General features: G+C 39.2%; 1 protein-coding gene across 3 annotated transcripts; it reads right to left on the bottom strand.

The window, feature by feature from the left end:
- Nucleotides 1-1256: 1256 nt before the first annotated feature.
- Nucleotides 1257-6651, bottom strand: fas (Fas cell surface death receptor). 3 transcript variants are annotated; one of them, XM_084736338.1, is made up of 8 exons: nt 6524-6651; nt 6004-6077; nt 4675-4812; nt 3138-3255; nt 2460-2530; nt 2259-2351; nt 2022-2071; nt 1257-1708 (listed from the first exon to the last, which is right to left on the bottom strand). In XM_084736338.1, the coding sequence occupies exons 1-8, from the start codon at nt 6592-6594 to the stop codon at nt 1628-1630; spliced, it is 696 nt and encodes a 231-aa protein (XP_084592464.1). In that variant the 5' UTR covers nt 6595-6651; the 3' UTR covers nt 1257-1627. The 3 variants fall into 3 exon arrangements, with proteins under 3 accessions (XP_084592464.1, XP_084592463.1, XP_084592465.1); XM_084736339.1 differs by lacking the exon at nt 1257-1708 and adding an exon at nt 1719-1881; XM_084736337.1 differs by lacking the exon at nt 1257-1708 and having other exon boundaries at nt 1715-2071.
- Between the last annotated feature and the right edge of the window lie 13734 nt (nt 6652-20385).

Below are 20385 nucleotides of genomic sequence, written 5' to 3'. Positions count from 1 at the left end.
AAAGTGGAGCAGGCTGTATGCACTCCTGATTGCAATAAACTGAAAAGCAGATAATGGTGAATCCTCCATGTCATTCATCTGTAACACGACGGACTGATCAGTCCTTGAAAATTTTATCTTCAACTCTGCTTTTATTAAAATCTTAAAATCAGTATTTACACCCTAATCTGACCACGTAAACATCTCAAGTGGTAATTTTTCGAAAAATAATTCATATGCTAAACAGCAAATACTTTTTTAGAAGTTCTCACGATGGACATAATCAAACAGGAGGATTTTGGCTGCCAGGAGACAACATTTTTCTCACTTTCTCAGCTGTGACCCTTCTGTTGATACGTCTCAGCGTACAGATCAAGTCCTTTGGGGCATCTTTGCCCTCTTTCTCCACCCAGATCTTTAGCAGTTGAAGAGTCTGCTCCTCAGTATCATTAGGGTGGTTCATATGACAAGCATCAATAGCAGCAGCTGGTATACCGCTACGCATTGCTATATGCTTCATATCCTTCCATCCAACCACTTCTGCAATGTCATGCAGGTGACGATCCACATCTGAAAATAAGAAAGGCAGGAGAAATGAGGATTAATGCAACTAAATGCAACGCACATTACAACTTTATTGATCCTGCATGGGCATTTTGATTCTAATGGATGCAAAAGAGACAATGAGCCACAATCACTACGCTCATTGGGTCTGATTTCAGACCTTTAAATGGCTGCTCACATCCGCAGTTTTCCAGTGGTTCACATACACCAGATCAGGTGTCAGACTGGGTTGCACAAAGTTTAATTTAATCTAAGATTAGTTCTGATCTCAGTTTAGCAAAACTAGGTTTAAAATGAGTGAATCCAGATTTTAATTTAAACAGAATTCTGTTGCTCAATTAAAAACTAATCTCAGTTTAGTCTGCTAAACTGAGATTAGATTAGATTAGATTTTTTTACCTTAACAAAAGGTTACAATGTTTGCTAGCTAGTTTAAAAGTAAAAAACCCAAAATGTTATGCTATTTGCTATTAGCTAAAAAGTTAACTAAATATAATGTTTGCTAGCTAGCTAAGATATAAACAAACAAACAATCAAACATTATATTGTTTGCTTGCAAGCTAAAAAGCTAGAACTAGTGTGAAAAAAAGATGAGACGCATCATAAGACTCAACTGTCTGTCTGTCCCTTAAAGCTACTACAAGAAGTTTTTAACTGGTTATGAACCACTCAGTTTAATACTGATGCCTTTATATGATCTATATGATCTGTCTGTTTCTATACAGTAATTCTTAATTCCTGCCACTGGGTTGGATTCTCCTGGAAATCAGGTGAAACAAGCCTGCGTTCACAGTTACAGTGAGCAGTGCTTTAGCCAGTTAAAAAGAAGACTTTCATTTTGATAATTTAAATTTCTACATTATATTTTGTGGTTATTAGGGTGGAAACACTAAAAATTTTGTCCACAGGGGCATCCAAACACAACAAAATATGAAAGTTCCTAGCAGCGTTTTTGTTTTTTTGTCCTATATTTTTAAAAAGTAACCCTCCAAACCCTGCCATAAACACTGAATAATGGAGAGAAATTAAATTTCAGTTAAAATTCAGTTTGATTATCAATTAATCATTTATTTCATACACAAACTCAAAATAAATGAAAGCTCAAAAATGGCATATATAAAAAACATGTTCTAGGGTTGTTCTTACCATTAAGAGGCAAATTAACCTGAGAAGTAGAAGCAGAATGAATGTTAAAAAATGATTTACACCTCCACAGTGATAAAACACAAGCTTAACAAACACGTCACGCCACAGTAGGACTGACACAGAACAAGCAGGCTAAACAAGGACACCGGCGATTTCAGACAACTAACCTGAGCCTCCCATAGAAAGTGGCAGCTATGCCAGAGGAGAGACAGAAATGTGTTTATCTTTAAAGCACATGTGCAAGCGTGACAAAACAGGTTAGACACAACTCTGAAAAAACAGGACAAAGACTTAGGAGTTGGATTAGAAGAAATCACACTGGAAGAACTCACGTCATCAGCTGGATCTCCATATCCCGGGTCCTTCTCCCGTTTTGGCCTCCCTTATGAGATACATTATCAAAATATTAGGTACACAAACATATTACTAAAAAGGTACAAAACAAATCTGGATACTACTTGAATTGAATGTGAACTTATTACTGGACTGTTTTATCAAGCAACATGTGAGATTCTAGTGCCCTCTGTTGGTCCCATCACTTCTGGTTGTATTATGGTAGAAATACTCACTCCGTTTCCAAATGAACACACCAACTCCAACTAGAACAATTATTAGAAGAACGCCAACAATTATGCCAACTATTTTTCCAGCATCATTTCCCCCTGAAAAACAAAGTTTTATTACAAACAAAATTATGCCATTTATGTTTATAAATGACATGACAATATACTATTTTAAGTCACCATGATTTGATTCAAATGCAGTTATACCTTTAATCTCTTCATTGCAGACTGTGTTACTGTTGCCTGTACAGGGTACTTTGATGCCCTCATCACCACATCTTGAACCAAAAGAAAAGCAAGTATAAGTGACAGACATACTGGCAGAAGTAGACTTACTACACATCTTTAGGTCTTGACTTTTAGTGCTATGTTTTTTTTTGTAATTTTAAACTTAAGTTCTACAGCTAAAGGTACAATCATGCCCCCTGCTGGCAATTTGGAGCTCCAGCTAATATCTCATGCAGCATCACAGTGGGGGACATTATTGACTTAACCACTCTTTTGTCGTGTGGTAGGTTACTTTTTGAACATAATAAATATGCACTTAGAGGATCTAATGATCATTTCACAAAGATTTTATATTTTATATTTGAACAACCTGTCTGTGTTGCTGCCTGAATTAGACTCACCCTTCTAGTTGGTGGTTTGTTTTTTTCTTTTCCATTGTGATTTGGGAAAATTGAGATACCGTACCTTTAAATCTTGCATGCCATAGTAGACATTTCTAATTTCTAATAATTCCAATAATTTCTAATAAAACATGCTATAAAAAAAATTCTCCAGGCAGTCTATGAGGACAATTCAGCACTTCTGCAGACATTTTTTAATGAAGCTATAGCTACACACATCTACCGTTTTACAGATATCTGGAGAAGCAGAACTTACTTTTTACAGGGTTGGCAGAGTCTGCAGATATCTGTCTGACTGACACAGTAGTGATCCTTTTTACATCGACACTTCCTGTCTGTGGAAACTTTACAGGGCTCAGCCTCCTCTAGGTTCTCTACAAGGACATTAAAAGCACACACTGACATTAGAGGGACTGACAGACCTTCATGTTGCTGCATTTTTCATGAAACAGGAAAGTGACATTTCATGTTAATTGTGGTACATGACAGTTTACATTTCAAGAAGCATGCACCCTAACAGTGTGATTGTATTAGATTACCAGGATTTAGACATTTACTGCTGTTGACTCTTTTTATTTTGAAATCTATCTATCTCACTATGTGGTATTGATTGAGATTAGGGCTGCAACTAACGATTATTTTCACTACCAATTAATCTGCCCATTATTATTATTAGCTTGATGTTTAGTTTAGAAATATATATATATGTTTTCCCAGAGAACAACTTAAAATCTTTAAAATGATTTTTCTCCCAACCAATTATCATATTATTTCTGATAATGCAAAAAAAAGAAAAGCGGAGCATTTGAGAGGCTGGATTCAAGGAATGTTTGTCATATTTGTTGATAATTTACTTGAACAATGAATTGATTTGTGATTCATTTTCTGACGAATAACTAATGAATAGAATGATATCAGTTCTAACTGCAGTCATTCTTGTTTATGCATGGTTAAAATAAGGCTGTAAGAACTACGTGTCTCATTCCACATGCACATTTTATCCTGCAGGTGCATGAGATAGGTCAGAAAGAGATTCCTCACTTTCCAGAATTTCAACCCAAATTCCGATATTGACTCCCTTTTAGCACTTGTTTAATCATTAATATGTAACCTGTACAATGCACCGTCTGTCCACCAAACTATTCCCTCACCATCATTAGACATACACAGGACCTGGGTGACGAATTACATGTAAAACTTGGGTCTGCTTACTCGTTTAAATCTACTAAAATGGAAAGACTTGGTGACCCGACTGGTGGAACGTGCACCTCATGTGCTGGAGCTGTGAGTACTCTGCAGCAGCCGAGGGTTCTCTCCACCCTTTCTCTTTTCTTTCCTGTCCTCACTTCATCTGTCTGATCAAATAAAATGCATAAAACCAGCCCCCCAAGAGATGGAGTTACATGAGAATCCCTGTAAATGTGATTATAGGATAATGGTATTGGTTAAATACCCCACTCTGACAGACCCTGAATTTAATCTCTTTTTTTTGCCCTCTATTTTATATTGTGAACTCCATTTAGTAGAGTTATTATAAGCAGAGATACTAATGCAAGGTATCAGATTTGTGCATGATACCATCAGATCTGTCAAAAAATATTTTTTTTATATAACCACCAAAGTATGTGTGGCTTATAACGTTAAGTTAATATCAACACTTGTGCTTATCCTACTATAACAAGTGAACTTGTCTGCTTTGAGAAAGCTTTACAGCACCCAAACTGTTCTTTTGAAATGTTAACCAAAGTTTTAGCAGAGATAAAAGAAACGGTGATGTCCTGTTGCGTGCCTACCATTGGGGTGTGAGCATGATGTGCAGCGGTCACAGAACGGCTGGTTGTTAGGAACGCTGCTGTAGGAGGACCCAGTTTCACATGACTTGCATTTTCCATACGTTAGATTTGCAGTGCAGTGTTCTTCCAGATGCCAACCTACAGAATGGAGACACAAGAAAAGGTTTTCATCAGAAATCAGAAAAGGGCCAGCCTTAAGACACACACCCACACACACCTGCAGGAATATCACGGAAATCGGTGGTTGTTGGGCTAACTGTGGCTGACTGGAAAATTTTTACATATCACTTAACATATCCAGTTTAAATGTATTTTAAAATAGTTTAGCACAGCTGCCAACATGAAACACTGAGTGCTGCCAGTACAGGGCATCAGTTCCACTCACTTGTACTAAAAACTTGTATTAACAACTTAAAAACTGAAATTTTAATTATACAAGCAAATCCATTACATTTTCTCCAAAGAGCAGAAGCAGGTGAAGTAGAATCCAGGACAGCCTGAAGATCACATAATAGGGTAAAGCGGGGCATCTTGTCACTTGGGTAAGTTGTCACATTGGTTATATCCATACCAGAGGGTGCACATGTTTTTTTGTTGTTTTTTTTTTAAGTTGAATATGCAGCTCACTTGTCTGCTGTCACTTTGCTTTTGATATGCAGTATATGTCACTGTAATCTGAGATGAGAACAATTTTCATATTTTCAACCATAAAAGTAAAAACCTTAAACTGCACTATTTATTTAATAAAACTGTTAAAAACCTGTTTAAATAGTTTAAAATTATAAATGGAAGACCAAGAATGGTGGCACACCAACTGACATAATGCTAAGGGCAGTGAGGCAGGTGAAACATCTGTCTAAATAAACCTGGCTTTTAATTGCAAAAACGACACTGGAAAGCCTCTACTTTTATACGTGGTCTTATCTGATGAAAGATATAAGTAACAATTTACCATGCATAGTGTGACAACTTACCCTATGATGGGGCAAGTTGTCACAAATGCACATTCTGTAGTTAAACATTTATTTACTCTAAATTAAACTGATGAGTAAAAATTTAGAAATGATGTATTTATGCAGAAGAACGTATTATATTTAATATGGAAAATGAATGCCTGTGATGTACTGAGACTGAAAAATGTAAGTGAAAACACAAAGTGTGACAAGATGTCCCATTTCCCCCTCAAGTAAGTGGATGTATTAAAAGGTAAAACAATACATTATCCACATGTCATTCAATACATTTTTAACATCTGCCTTCAATGCAGGATCATGTCTTAGTCAGGTAGTTATACAGTATTTTGCCATTAAAGTTCACGTCTCCACTGACCAACACCACACAGACAACACGTCCTCCCCTCATGGTTGTAAGTGCCATCCATACACTGGGAGGAACATCGGGACCTGCCGGTAAGACAGAGACAGAAAACGAAAGTGAAAGTAGGTTTTATAACTCTGCATATTAGCTTTAAAAAGCCAAATAGCCATATTATCGCCCTTTTCTTCCCTTAACTAACAGCTGGATTTTACGAAGTTTGAAGTTGAACTCGGGTGTTGTGGCGAATTCTGTTACCCAACGACTTGTTTCCCCTGCGTGCCACACCTCAAAACTTAAATAATACTTCGCACCCTCAACCCAGCACTGCGGTCAAGCCAGCCGCCAGCCTTTTCGCTTAACTTTACTGCCAATCTTTAATTATAAGTATAGCGTTAACCTAAATTAATCCTTTAAACTAAACCAAGGAAACATAATCGAAGGTCACAAAACACAACACGACACACAGCAACGCTCACACACTTAATGCTTCATCTGTGGTTTGTTGTTGTTTACTTAAACTGAAATTACTTACACTGACACAAGGAGGAAGAACGAAACAAAGGTGAAGAACCACGAAGGGAGCTTATTACGACCGGCTGCCATCGTTACAGCTCCTTAACTGTCAACTTTCTGCTGTGTGATGTTTAATCATTGAATCTGCGTCTGCGCATGCGCATGCGCATACGCGGCTTTATGGGGATTTTTTTGTTTCGTTTTTTGTTTTTTGTTTTGTTTTCTCAGTTTCAGTCATTAATAGGCAAACAATTGTGCATTTCTCAATATGTCTGACTTAGAGTATAAACTGTGTACAAATGATATTGTACATTAGAAAAATATAATGTTCCACAGTTTATTATACTCTGTTTATAACTGTAAGGATGGACAAGATAGTAGTCTGTTTTTTAGTTGTCTTTATGACAACTATACAATTAGACCTACTGTGTTTTGGGAATCCCCGCACATTTGTGAGTGGTTAGGGTTAGGGGATAGGGACTTTACCTGGGAATTTAGAAACACTGAGTTCACAAAATCACCATTGTATACTTTCTCAGAAAAGTCTTCTCAGAAACACTTGGTGCAGACGGAAAAGAAGATCTCTAAAGTTGGAATTTTTCAGATTTTATTTATTCAGTTGTTAATTTATAGCCAATTTACATTAAGTTACATTTTGCAGCACGAACGTTTGAATCAGATCACATTAGCCTAAATGTGTGTGATTTGGTTAAAGACATAGTTCGGAGATACAGTTCTGGGGAATTTTACTGTTTCTTCCGCATTCCCAGAGTCAGAAATTAAGAAATACGTTTTGACATACCTTTTTGTGTATTTGGTGTAGTCAGAATTTATGTCAAACAGCAATGAAAACTCCTGGATTAAAATGAGTCAATGTTAAACCTATGAGTTTAAAAGTAGTGACATTAACTTGTGAAACACCCATCATGTCTAAGTTTCTAATTCCAGAATGTAATTCACCCAAATGATGTAGAAACACATGGCCTCGCTGACGTCAGTGGTAGCTACGGCTCTGGTAAAACAGAAACAACAATTTTATAAGTATTAAAGTGTAGTTGATTTATTCATTTTGTTATGTAAGGTGATTGAATAAGGAAGTAACTTCTATGGTTTGTAGATGCCTGTCTTCATGTATGCAATACTAAAATTCTGCCACTAAGCGGTGTTATTGCTCTTTGTTCAGTGTGACGGCTGTAATAAGGCGCGCCTGCTGATGACATCAATGATTCATTAGTAATTGATAGAGTTTAGCTTTAGAGTCTTGATGTATCAGAATACTTTAACTCAATCCACACAGCAAAGTACACCTTAAAAACTACCCTACAATGATTTAGCTTACTTGGCCGAATCAGCTTTTAATACATTAAAATTCTGGCTGTAATTTAATTGTGTTAGCAGGATCCGTGCTTTTGGATTACAGGCATTTGTAAGGTGATTTGTGAGAGTGAGATGAAGCTTAAATCACTACATTTTCAAACAGTATACTGACTCATATCTGTCTTTTCTGTTCCTAAACAGGAGATCAGCCTCATAGAAATAAAAAGAAGGTGATGCAGCTGCACAGTTGGATAGATGCCACCCTGACGCCAACTGTAGAACTAACACAACTCTAATATCATATGAGTCGATATAATTTGAGAATCAGTCTTTGATTCATAAAGGTCTTCAGTGAATTAATGAAGCTCTTAATGTACTACACAAGTCATTTCTGTAGCAGGAAATTCTTTCTGTCTGTGCCACTAACAAATTAATGCATCATCCCCACACACATACCCAAAAAACGCAATATTTGTTTGATCCCTGCCAAGTGTGGATAACAGCAAATTTATCTTTGAACAAAAGTTAAGGCAAAAAAAAAAAAAAAGTTTTTGGCTGGGGAATAAAAACTTAACTTGAGGGAGAAATCCTGTGGGAGTCAGTTGTTTTTGCAAGTGTACCAAATTTCAGCCCTTTGTAGTCCCAGTGAGTCCCAGTGTCGGAGCTGAACCAGTCTGCTGCCTGCTCATTTGGCCCACTTAGAGAGCAAAATTAACACGTGCGCACACATACAAACACACATACAAAGGTGTTGTCAAAAAATCATGAGTTAATAGTTTTAGCCGAGGATGACAACGTTGGACTTTCAGATGATCCACCACTTTAGTCTAGACTGAAATATCTTAACAACTATTGGATGGATGGATTCACTTTTGCACAGATATTTTTGGTCTCCAGAGGATGAAAGCTAATGGATTTGGTGATTCCCATGAAGCTGACATTTGTGCTTTTGAGGAAAACATTTCCACAACTGTTTGACAGATTCCCATGAAACTCTTCACAGACATTCATGCCCCCCTCAGGATGATCACTTTATTAATCCCTTAACTTTTTAACTAGAGCCACCATCAGGTCAAAATTTTACTTTTTGTAAGTTGAATAAATATGCACAAAACTAATGAGAATCCCATCTCATTATGTGTAAGAATATGTTATATTTCTTGCTAATTAGCAACTGTTAGCACGCCAACTAGGGATGTACCCAAGTCTGAATACATTATTCAGGAAAGCACAAGTAATGTGATAGAAACAGATATAAACCACACCGACATCTACAGATACAGATACAGATACAGGGACAGATCATTTTGTTGGCTGAACAGATACAGATACAGATAATGATGTCTCTGTGCACCTCTAATGCCCACACACTAAACTAAAATGTTGAGCATCATAAACATGCTAAATATCAAGTTGTTAACATTGTGAGCATGTTAGCATGTAGACAGTTATATCCATATATTCTCAGCAATGAAATGCCTGGATTAACCTGGAAAAGCAAGAAATCAGTGCTGGATAATGGCAAAACAATTTAGTTTGGTTCTACAGCTTTCTTCAACATATTTTTTAATCAACTGAATTAACATGATGGGTTAATACTAGGGATAAAACAATATATCGAATATTGTAATATGGCACAAAAAAATCCATACCATCTTGAACTGTGACAATATTACTGTGATATTACATGGTTATTTATTTATTTATTTATTTATTTATTATTATATAAAGAGATTGCTACTCACTACTGCACTACTTTGTTGTGCAATTGAACATACATAATTCAAAGCAATTCATGCCAATTTTTTTCACATTCTTAAGTCATGGTTGGCTACTTTTATTTTATTTCATTAAGTTAAAAGAAAACTCAAACATCAATCAAAAATCACATTCATATAACTAAATTGTGGGAGGTAAATCTGATAGCCTTGTCCCACAGCTGTTTAGCTTTGAGGAGGATGAATAAGAGGACAAGTTGGTCTTCTTGGCACAAACACATGTAGTTTGGCACCTCATTCTCTCTTTTGAGTGGGCTAAAGCTTAACACATTAATAACAGCATATAAAACTGTTACCAATAGGCCACAATGAGTGTACTGCTCTCTTCTTTTCTACTGTACTACAGCAACAATCCCAAATATCTGTAAAAAAAAAAAAACGCCACCAGAGACGTGTGAAGCTCGTAGATTTCAGCTGTGTGGAAAGACATTATCATCCACGGCCAATGCGTTCCGCCTGCCGTCGCCCCCGGGTCATATGCAGAATAAGGCAGAGTAATAGCTCCACTGAGATGGAGGGGAGGAAAAATAAAATAGAATAAAACAATGTTTTTGTTGTTAGGAGGAAGCTGCTGGAAGGGGCCGTGTTGCAAAGCCTCCCCGGGGAGACGGAAGAAAAGGGAGGGGATGAGTCGCAGAAGCAGTAGGTAACAGCTCCTCTCTTTGGGTAACAGAAGCACCAGAAAGAGTGAAGACTTCAGATTGCTTCTGTTTGCTGAAGTTCATTAATGCTGTATTGCATTATAGTGTGTTTTATAGACACAGTTAACTATAGTCACAATGCACTCTGTCTTTTTTTTTAATTGGGTCACAACAGTTTTAACTCAAAGCTAAAAACAATTAAAGCAACAAGTTTTTCTTTGTATCATCCATGTCAGTGTCAGTTCCCCTAAAGTAAACTGTGCGTTTGTTCATTTAAAATTTCATGCATGTTGTAGAAGAGTTCTTCATATTTCGTACTTCCTCGAGGTCGAGATTCTTCTTTAACTTGAGCTGTGGCACTTCTTTATACAGAGCCAAAGCTTTTAGGCCTACAGGTAGTAATCATAATCCATGAATGCACTGAAAGTGAATGTGACAACTACATTTCCAAAGGGATCGGCTTTTGCTCTTTCAATTCAGGATAGCTATACTGCTGCGACTTTGACATTTAAACATAACTACCGTGACAGTTTTCACTTTTTTCCATCTTGAAGTGAACATTTGAAACACTGACCTTAAAAAGGACCAAACTGGCGAGATTCACGGTTGGTATTCAGTGCTCATATTCAGATGCTGACTCCGCGGTGTTGGGTGATGACAGTTCAGGTAGGAATATCTTTATTTGCGATATCTTGAATACATTGAAGGGATAGTTTGGGTGATTTGATGTGGGGTTGTATGAGGTACTTATCAATAGTCAGTGTATTACCTACAGTAGTGTATGCTATGTTTAGAATACTTTCACAGCTTTGCCATTGGACAGCCTTTTCTGACAGGAAACCACTGTTATAGAAGCCAAATATCGCTTTCTCCAAGCCAACCAAACTCCATAGATGAAATCAGTCATTTTACCAAGCAAAACACAATTTGCTGTTTGTGTTATTGTGTGTCTGAGCTATTTAGTGACACAATAATACAAACAAACTAACAGATTGAGGCAGTGGTAGATTGGCAGCTCAAGGTAAAATGACGGATTTCACCTATAGGGTTTGTTTGGTGAGGAGAGTGATATTTGACATAGATAACAATGGTTTCCTGCCAGAAGAGGCTGTCTGACAGCGAGGTAAAGTGGTGAAAATAGTCTAAATATAGCATACACTTAAACCGAGTGATTTTTTTAGGTGGACCTTTATTTTAAAGCTAAGTTCATTACTTTGCTTCTGTGCTTGTACTCCTCTTTGTTTCTCCAGCATCTACCATGGAAACTACATTATTCAAGACACCCCAAATAACCATGCCTTTAAGGGTGAAAGAGGAAATAACAAATGTGAAGCAAAAACATGTATTGCTAACCGTTTTTCTCAGCCTTGTTAATCTGTGTCCAGTGTAGAAGAAACCGGGTGGGGGGGGGGGGGCAAATCTGATGCTTCTTCACACACAGAACAGGAAGAGAGTCATGCTGCTCTTCAACTACAGGAAATAACCTCTGTGCTGATGACGCAGATCTCAAGGGAGCGCTCAGCAAGTTCTGTAGATCTGAGGCGTACTGTACACTGTGTAACTGCATGTGAAGGCAGGGCTGTGCAACATGTTGCAGCACGGACACACACACGCTCACACACTCAGTCAGACATTTCTTTGAGTGCTGTTTTGTGCCATACATTAAAAGTAAGGATTGTGCTCATCACTAAATCGTCAAAAACAACAAAATTATCTCACTGTCTTTCTCTCCCTCAGCACCAGCTTACACACACGTGCACAAACTAGATGAAAAGACGTAAATCTGTAAAGCTGCCACTAGACGATATGTCTGTGCAGAGAGATTTCCCCCCACAACAAGTCCAGCGGTCTGCCTAATTAGAGCCGAGCGTATCTGTGGGCAAGGGACTCTGTGTCTGCACATGGAGGGGGGGATTTGGCCGAGAGCGTTCATTCACCGGGCTGTCTGGTGGGGAAGACAATGGAGAGGAGTGCAGATTGGATGTCTTGTTCCAAACTGTGCCGAACGCCTTTCTCCAGCACAGAGGAAAGACGAGAATAATGCCGGTTGAATATCCCATCGAGGTGGATTTATTGGGACTATTGGTATCGGAAAAATCCGGTTAGAGACTTAATCAAAACAGAGCAGCAGCGGGGAGAGACTGAGCTGAGCCTGTAGGCCAGGTCAAACTGATCCCAGCAGCCTTTGCCTGTCCTGTCCTTTACCTGTCCTCTTTGTCCTCAGAGTGGGTCCACTCCAGTGCTTTGTCCTTTGTCTAAACCATTACATGAAATGACATCATAGTTGAGAAAGTGAGCTGAGAAGATGAAATGGTAGCCAGAAGTAATAACTAAATAGTACGCTTCAAGTATTGGATAAATGGTTGCAACAGTTAGCTAAAAAGTAATGGCTAATAAACTAAAAGTAATGGACTTATGAAGAAAAACTCTATATAGTATAGAGTTTTTCTTCATAAGTTTTTAATATGTCTGCAGAAAATGTTGATATTCCCAACGACCTCATCTTTTCATTATGCCTTTGCATGGTCTGCATTACGTTACCCGCTTGCTAGCTTGCTATATTTTTAGCCTTGGCAACTTGGCGTCCATGATGCTGTTGTTCATCACAGTGGGGTTCTCATGACCTAACCACTTGAACTGCAAAGCGTTTCATATACATGATTTCCCATGTCACAACTGAACTTACAAGTTCTCTTTGAAGGCAGCACACATGCAAACTTGACCAAAACAAAGACTGAAAGCGCAATTGCATGAAAAAATATTGCACTTTTCTATAATTAACAGGGATAAACAACATTCAGTGCAAAATCAATTCAAACAAACACATTTAGAACATGAAAGTAGGTGTTAATTTGGGTTTAGCTGTATTGGGCTTTTTTGGGTACGTGACAGAAAAGGTGGGGAAACACTGATCTACATAATTTGACTTTCCGTGAACACATAGCTTTGCCAAGGCTGCACAATCCTCTCACTTTGTTCCTTTAATTTTGCATTTGCATCTGGATTCAAATCAAAAACAGTGATAGGCAGTCGTGGGATACATGAGTCAGATTTCTGTCTTTTTCATGACAAATCAGAGATTAATGATAAGAAATCCTTTATAAATTACTGGATCCACAACAAATGCCTGACGTTCCACCAACTTGTAATCTCTTTTAAGATTTCACAACTTCTTCAGCTATTCTAAGAAACAGACAAACATAACCAACCAATAAATCTTATGTTGCATATTCGCTTCAGTGAAATGAATCCACTTTTCTGAGAATATGGGAACATTGTACATGACACTTTTCTCATTCACCCACACAGAAGATACACATAATGTGAAATCAAACTCTCTCTCTCTCTCCCTCTTTCACACACACACACACACACACGCACACACACACACATAGCACTCACTCACGAACACACAAAGCTATCACCTCCCACCCACCAGCCTGGAAAGTATTAACCTTTTCATCTCACCTCACCTTTTCGTCTAACTTCACGCATCACACTCACATACCTATAGACATATGCCACACTGCACGCATGCACATTATGAACTGGTGTACGCACACACACATATTCATACATACCAAAAACAGAGACACACAAGCGGACACAGATATCTCAGAGGAACTTCAGAGAATTCAGGGAGTGGAGAGTCATTTGGTTAAAGAGGACCAAACTGCAGGAAATGAGAATCATTGACCCTCCCTTGTGACCAAATTTACAATCTGTGCCTGAAATCAGTTGGAGGAAGAAAGAAAACAGAGAAAGTTAGCTGGAGAAGGAAATGTTTGAGCGTCTATAAATAGAAGGCTCACGTTTGAAATGATTCTGAAAGGCATGCAGTCATTTATTATTCAGTTCATATTGCTCCATGTTTATCACACAGAGTAAAGAGTCAAAGAAGCCTGTTTAGAATCGAGATTTATCTTCTGACAGTGAACCAGTGAAGGGCTCTACTGTCTGTTCAAGAAAGTACACTCTGAAATAAAGTTGCTAAACAAATAAAGCTGTAAAACCATAACTATAAAGGCTTTTTCAGCTTGTCTTTACAGAAGAACCCTTTTTGGTTCCTGGTAGAACCTTTTGTAGAGGTTCCGCTTTCTAGAACCCACTCTACTGAGAGCCCTTTTATATTCAAAAAGTTTTATTTCGAATCCTCCCACGGGGTTCTACCTAGAACCCTTTTATAATGCAATGGTAATATCTAGAACCCACCCCAGGGGTTCTACTGAGATATTATGGTACAAACAATCCTTGATGAATATTTCTTCAAGTTTTTAAACAATCCTCGCAGAACCCTTTCTTTCAAAAAGGTTCTTTGGGTAAAAAAGGTTCATAATGGAACCTTCAGTCTTACAAAGAACCCTTTCTTCAAGGGTTCTTCAGAAGCAAATGGTTTTGGGTTGAACCTCAGCTGCTCAGGGAGAACCATTTTGGAACCTGTATTTCTAAGAGTGTACAAAGACAAACAAAGTTTTTTTCTGTAAATAAACTCTGGAATGAAACTTTAAACTAGTAGATCAAATACTGTAGTTCCCAGGAAGCTGCTGTATCCCTGTAAAGCATAAATCAGTTCAGCTCCTCAAATGCAACACCAAACGATCTAACTGTCTCACATCAGCACCTATATACCGTCTGCTTTGTTTGACTGTCCTCAGACGAAAGGGATTTACTGTAAAAACGCCCCTCAAATACTCTGCGAAGCTTCATTTAAGATTTTTAGCACAACCAACAATGACGTTCGAGTGCGAGGCATTAACGAAAACAAACAGTATATTGTGAGCATGAAGAGAAGAAGCCTTTTGCATTGAAGAGGTGCACGAGGCCTCATTCATAATTCAGAGGCGTCGCAGCGATATGAGAGAGGAGGACGCATCTGTCTGCATTACGCCAGCGTTGCCTCTGCGTTGCATCACCCTCCCGGGTGGTTCGTTTTCGAGAGTTTAATACGCTCCCTATCAGTTGTGCTCTGGCTGTGGCTAATTTCAGCCTCAGATAAGAGCCTTTATTTGTCACCCGGCTCCTTTGCCCTGTCACACAGCCTAGAAGTGCCTCCTCTGTGTCTGAAATCTTTGAAGGAGTGCTGACTGCAGGAGCTGCTGTGTGTCTATATGTTACTGTGACTGTTCAGTGTGCAGCATCACAACTAAGGATATTATGAACCCTCAACGCTAACTCCAAACCCATCCCCCACACACACACACATGTATAGCTGTCTCCCCACACAAAGAGAGGCGCATGTGCCTTATTACACACACACACACACACACACACACACAGCTGGCTGCTGGTCTGTCTGACCTAGTTTATTTCTGTAGGCTGCTCTAATGGAGGGAGCGAGCGTGCTGTATTATCTGACTGCATCTGATTTGCATTTCTGCCCTGTCACTGGCAGATGGCACCAGAGGTCGACAGCACAACTTTGTGGAGGCCCTCACACACACACACACACACACACACACACACACACACACAGACAAGGCACGTATACACACACTCATGCACGCACGAAACATACTGCACGTACACACACACACACACAAACATGTACAGAAGCTTCACACATAAATACTTGGACTACACTCTTAGAAATAAAGGTGCCCATAGGAGAACCCTTTTTGTGTCCTGGTAGAACCTTTTATAAAAATTCCACTTACAACCCTCTCAAGGCAGTTCTCTACCAAATAAGCTCTGGTTCCTGATTCTTGAACCAGTTCCATTTAAGACTCTTGGAACCTTGGTGCTATCTAGAGAACCAGCCCACGTTTCAACCAGTTTTGAGTGGAACCATTATTATCAAGGTTGTCATCAACAGAGTGTGTTGCACAATACACAACAACCAGTAGCATATGACACGGCCACTTTGGTTCCCAACGAGAACCTGCTAATTTTTTGTTCTTAGCTGGGAACTGACTTCTCAAGATCCAGACTAATTCATTTTTGGTTGGTTGAGATGCTCAGAAAGGTTCAAAACTGAAAAGGTGCTTCAACCAGAACAGGGCTGGTTCCATGTCAGTGGAAAAGGTCTATTGGAGAGTCCTACCTAGAACCCAAAATGAAGGGCTATACCTAGAATCATCTGTGAAATGAATCATCCACAACCTCCAATAAAAGGTTCTACAGAGGACCTTTCTGTGGTGTAATGGCTCAAGCCAGAACCCTCTCTGGGGGTTCAATCCTGCACCTTTCCACTTTATAAGGGTGCTAACAAGAGCACACTCATAGGGTTCTACTGAGAACAGTTTTAATATTCCAAGGTTTTTTTTTTTTTTTATCAAGATTGCACCCAGGGGGTACTACTGAGAACCTTTTTATATTTCAAGAGTATGATCTAGAACAGACTGAGGGAGCTCTACAGAGACGCTTATTACATTCCAAGGGTTTTATATGGAACCCATCCAGGGTGATCTATAGAGAACCTTTTTATATTATGATAAAAAGAACCCTTTAGGATTTCAACAATCCTTGAAGAAGTCTTTCTTTTTAAAAAGGTTTATTTGGATGAAAAGGGTTCTTCAGAAACAAATGGTTCTGGGTAGAACTTCAGCACGTCTGGAGAAAAAGGTTGTACTACAGGCTAAATTAGCTTCTTATCAAGTAACAATAAGTATTGTATATGGTGGTGGCAAACACACACGCACACACGCACACACACACAGACATGCTGTGCATACTGTATGGTGCATGCAGCCGGGTGGAGAGCCTGGTGCTCTGAACTGTAGGGTTTGGTTTACACCCTCTGCTCTTGCACTGTTCGTGCTTAATAGGAAGGAAGTGATGAATCACACTCACTTACTTGTGGTAGTGGTGAGTGTTCATGTACAGATAGGGTCTCTCTTTCTCACTCTCACACACATACATGCACACACACGGTCTCTCTCTAGAAATCACAGAGGAAGTGAACAGACATGAAACCTCAGCACTTTGTCATATTCTATCTGATGGAAGTTTCTGTCACGGTTGAAATCATTCAGAAAGAATGTGATGTCAGGTTTATTGTTGCACACAAATGGTGTGTTTACATCTCCGCCATTGCATCAGGACACGTACGACATCACACAGATAAGAGATAATACACCCTTACCTTCCCCCTGTATGTGCAGCCTTTTTATTAAATCTGATCAAATCTGGCTTTGTGTTTTGCAGAATAAATACACAGCAGCTTTAAGGTGCGTCTTCCTTGTCCTTATTCATCTTTACAGTACCCCTACTGCAGCTTGCACAAAAACATTATCCCATCCAGTGGGCAGTGTTACAGGTGGTGCATGTGTGTGAATGCACTGACATTTATTTAATGGGGGTTATATGAGGTACTTATCAATAGTCCATGTATTATGTACAGTAGATGCAGGTTGGCACACCCCAAGTTCAGAGAAGCAGAGATGGAAACCAGCACAAAGGCTACACAGTGAGCCGCTGTGGACAGGCCCACCTAAAAATAATCAATAGAAGTTTAAGTGTACGCAATATTTAGAATATTTTCTGCTTTACTTTGCCATCAGACAGCCTTTTATGACAGGGAACCGCTGTTACATAAACCAAATATCACGCTCTCCAAACCAACCAAACTCCATGGATGAAATCAGTAATTTTACCTGGGGTTGCTGGTCTACCACTGCATCAGCCTGTTAGTTTGTTTTTGTCAGTGTGTGACCTCGGTGAATACGAACTGTCTTTTGCAAACACCAAAGTCACACAATAACACTAACTAACTAACAGATAGTGGTAGAACAGCAGCTCCCATGTTCTGTGAAGTACAATTTGTGATTTATCCTATAAAATTTGGTTGGTTGGGAAAGAGCAATATGTGCTTTATATAACAGCAGCTTCCCATCAGAAAAGGCAGTCTCGTGGCAACATAAAGGGGTGAAAGTATTCTAAATATGGGGTACACTTAAACTGACATTGATTTTTTTTAAGTGAACCTTTTTATAAGTGGGCAAAATACCTTTTGTTGCTGACCCCGTCCACAACAGTCACTGCTTAGCTTCCATGCTCTTGCCCCTCTCTGCCTCTCCACACTGGGGGCCTGTCAACAGGTATTTACCGTAGCTAATACACTAACTATCGATAGTACTACTAAAATACTTAAAATAATCTGAACTATCCCTTTAAATATGTCAGTTTTTTTTTAACATCTCAACCACTGGAGCTGATAGCAGTTTTTCCTGTCATGTGTGAGATGTCAAAAAGTAAACGGTGGTGTGCACAGAGAATACAGATATCCAAGCACACACACCCGCACATATGCACACACACACCTACACACACACACACACACACACACACACACACACACACACACACATACTCTACTTGTGCACACATGCACACACAAGCCATCAGTCTTTATTTGGAGACAGGAAACATCAGGGTGTGCTCTTACTCTCTTTCTCTCTTTACCTCTTTCTCTCTTTCACACACACACACACACACACACACACACACACACACACACACACACACACACACACACACACACACACACACACACACACACAAACCGTTATTCAAGGGTGTGGGGACATTTTCCATGTGGTTTGAGTGGTTAAGCTTTGCAATTGTAAAGTGTGTAAAAAAATCTGCCAGATCTGCTCTACGTAAAGACATAAATGGCTGAGGCGGAGTGGGGGTGAGACCAATTAGTCTGAGGCTCTCACTGAAGTGTTGGGCAAAAATTGGCAAATAAAAACCCCACACAGCCCTGTCACGCCACAGAATGACTTTTCCATGAGTGGCTGACTGAGATATGATGACACTGTTATAATTTTATTCTCCGAGTTCAAAATCAAGGGCTAAGTTCAAACAGAATGCTACTTGTGCTTGGAAATCTACCCCGTTCCTTCTTCTGTCTTTTGCTTTCTCAATTTTCTTTGACACGGCCATCCCCGCTCTGACTCATCCTTCAGGTCTCAAGTGTATTGTGGCGAACCGCTGCCGAATTCACTCCTCTTTTATATCCTTTTTCTCTCCTGTATCTTGCTTTCTCCCTCTTTCCATTTCCGTTTGCTGTGCGTCTGTGTCTCTTTAGCAAAGGTTAAGTTCTAGTTCAATGTAGATAGCTTTAAATAATACATATTTCCAGTTAAATATACATGAGATAGCTTTTTTAAAAAGAAAATATTGTAAATTATAGAGAGAATGTCAATCTGTTGAGCTAGAATAGTTTAATATTTGGACAGATAATGCAGGAAATGCCAGACGGGTGGAATTTAGTTCTTTCTGCAGTCAATGTGGCCTTCCGAGGCTTTTTTTTTTATAAGCGATCAAGAAGACTAGTCATTAACTCACAGGGAGCTAATTGTGTGGTTGGTGCTCCACTTTAACAGAGAGTGAGCAAAAATCTGTGTGTGTGTTACATCAGGGCTCCTTTAATACAGGTAAGACAGGCCCACAAGGTCAGCAGCAACAGAGGGGTTTTGCATCTGTTGAAATTCTCTCTGCAATCCCTGTGAAAACTTTAAAGTTGAGATCAAATGAAAAATCCCTTGTCACCACTTTAAATCACATCCCCAGTCATACTGTGCACCTATTTAACAACATGTGCCAAAAAAGATACCAAATCCATTGCTTTTGCAGGTCTATTTTATATCAAAATCAGTCAAACAATAACATAATGACCATCAATCGTTAACTTTCAGCGATGCAGACAAGCCCCCAGGAGGCGCGCCAGGCTTTGAAACCAATCAGACCAACCACGTAATGACAATGTCATCTGACGCTCCGCGGCCCAAAAAGACATTTCCCCCACAGAAGTAAATAGTGATAGAATAGTGCAGCTGTAAAATGGTGGATACGTTTCTCTGAGCGTCACAACCCCTGTGAAATGACTTTTTTTTTGCAATCAGAATTCACTCCATTTCGGCCTGATAACATTTGGAAAGTCTAGAAGAGCCAGGTGATTAGATTATTTTATGCCATTCAAGTTAGGGAGGCTAAACCGGAAGTTAGCTGCTTGGCCAAAGGAGGTCTGTACAGCGCTTGCTCTATGGGCTGCACACTGCAGAAGCTCCTACACTGAAATTGGCTTCATGCGCAACTGAGCAGCTCTCACAGAGAGGAACGGAGGTTGTCCAAACACAACCTCTGAGACCGAATACAGCACTGAGGTCATGCACTAAGTGATGCTTTCCTGAGCATCCTTATAG

Source organism: Lutjanus erythropterus, chromosome 14 (assembly GCF_056507025.1).
Source record: "Lutjanus erythropterus isolate fLutEry1 chromosome 14, fLutEry1.hap2, whole genome shotgun sequence".
Lineage (NCBI taxonomy): Eukaryota > Metazoa > Chordata > Actinopteri > Lutjaniformes > Lutjanidae > Lutjanus > Lutjanus erythropterus.
This window is presented reverse-complemented; position numbering and strand designations above follow the sequence as displayed.

Bases quoted from the DNA above. Each gene is read 5' to 3' on its own strand.
- fas (XM_084736337.1), bottom strand. From the start codon at position 6,594: ATGGCAGCCGGTCGTAATAAGCTCCCTTCGTGGTTCTTCACCTTTGTT. The intron at 6,078-6,523 runs GTAAGTAATTTC...TCTTACCGGCAG, and splicing joins TTCTTCCTCCTTGTGTCAGT to GTCCCGATGTTCCTCCCAGT. The intron at 4,813-6,003 runs GTCAGTGGAGAC...TCCATTCTGTAG, and splicing joins GTGTTGTCTGTGTGGTGTTG to GTTGGCATCTGGAAGAACAC.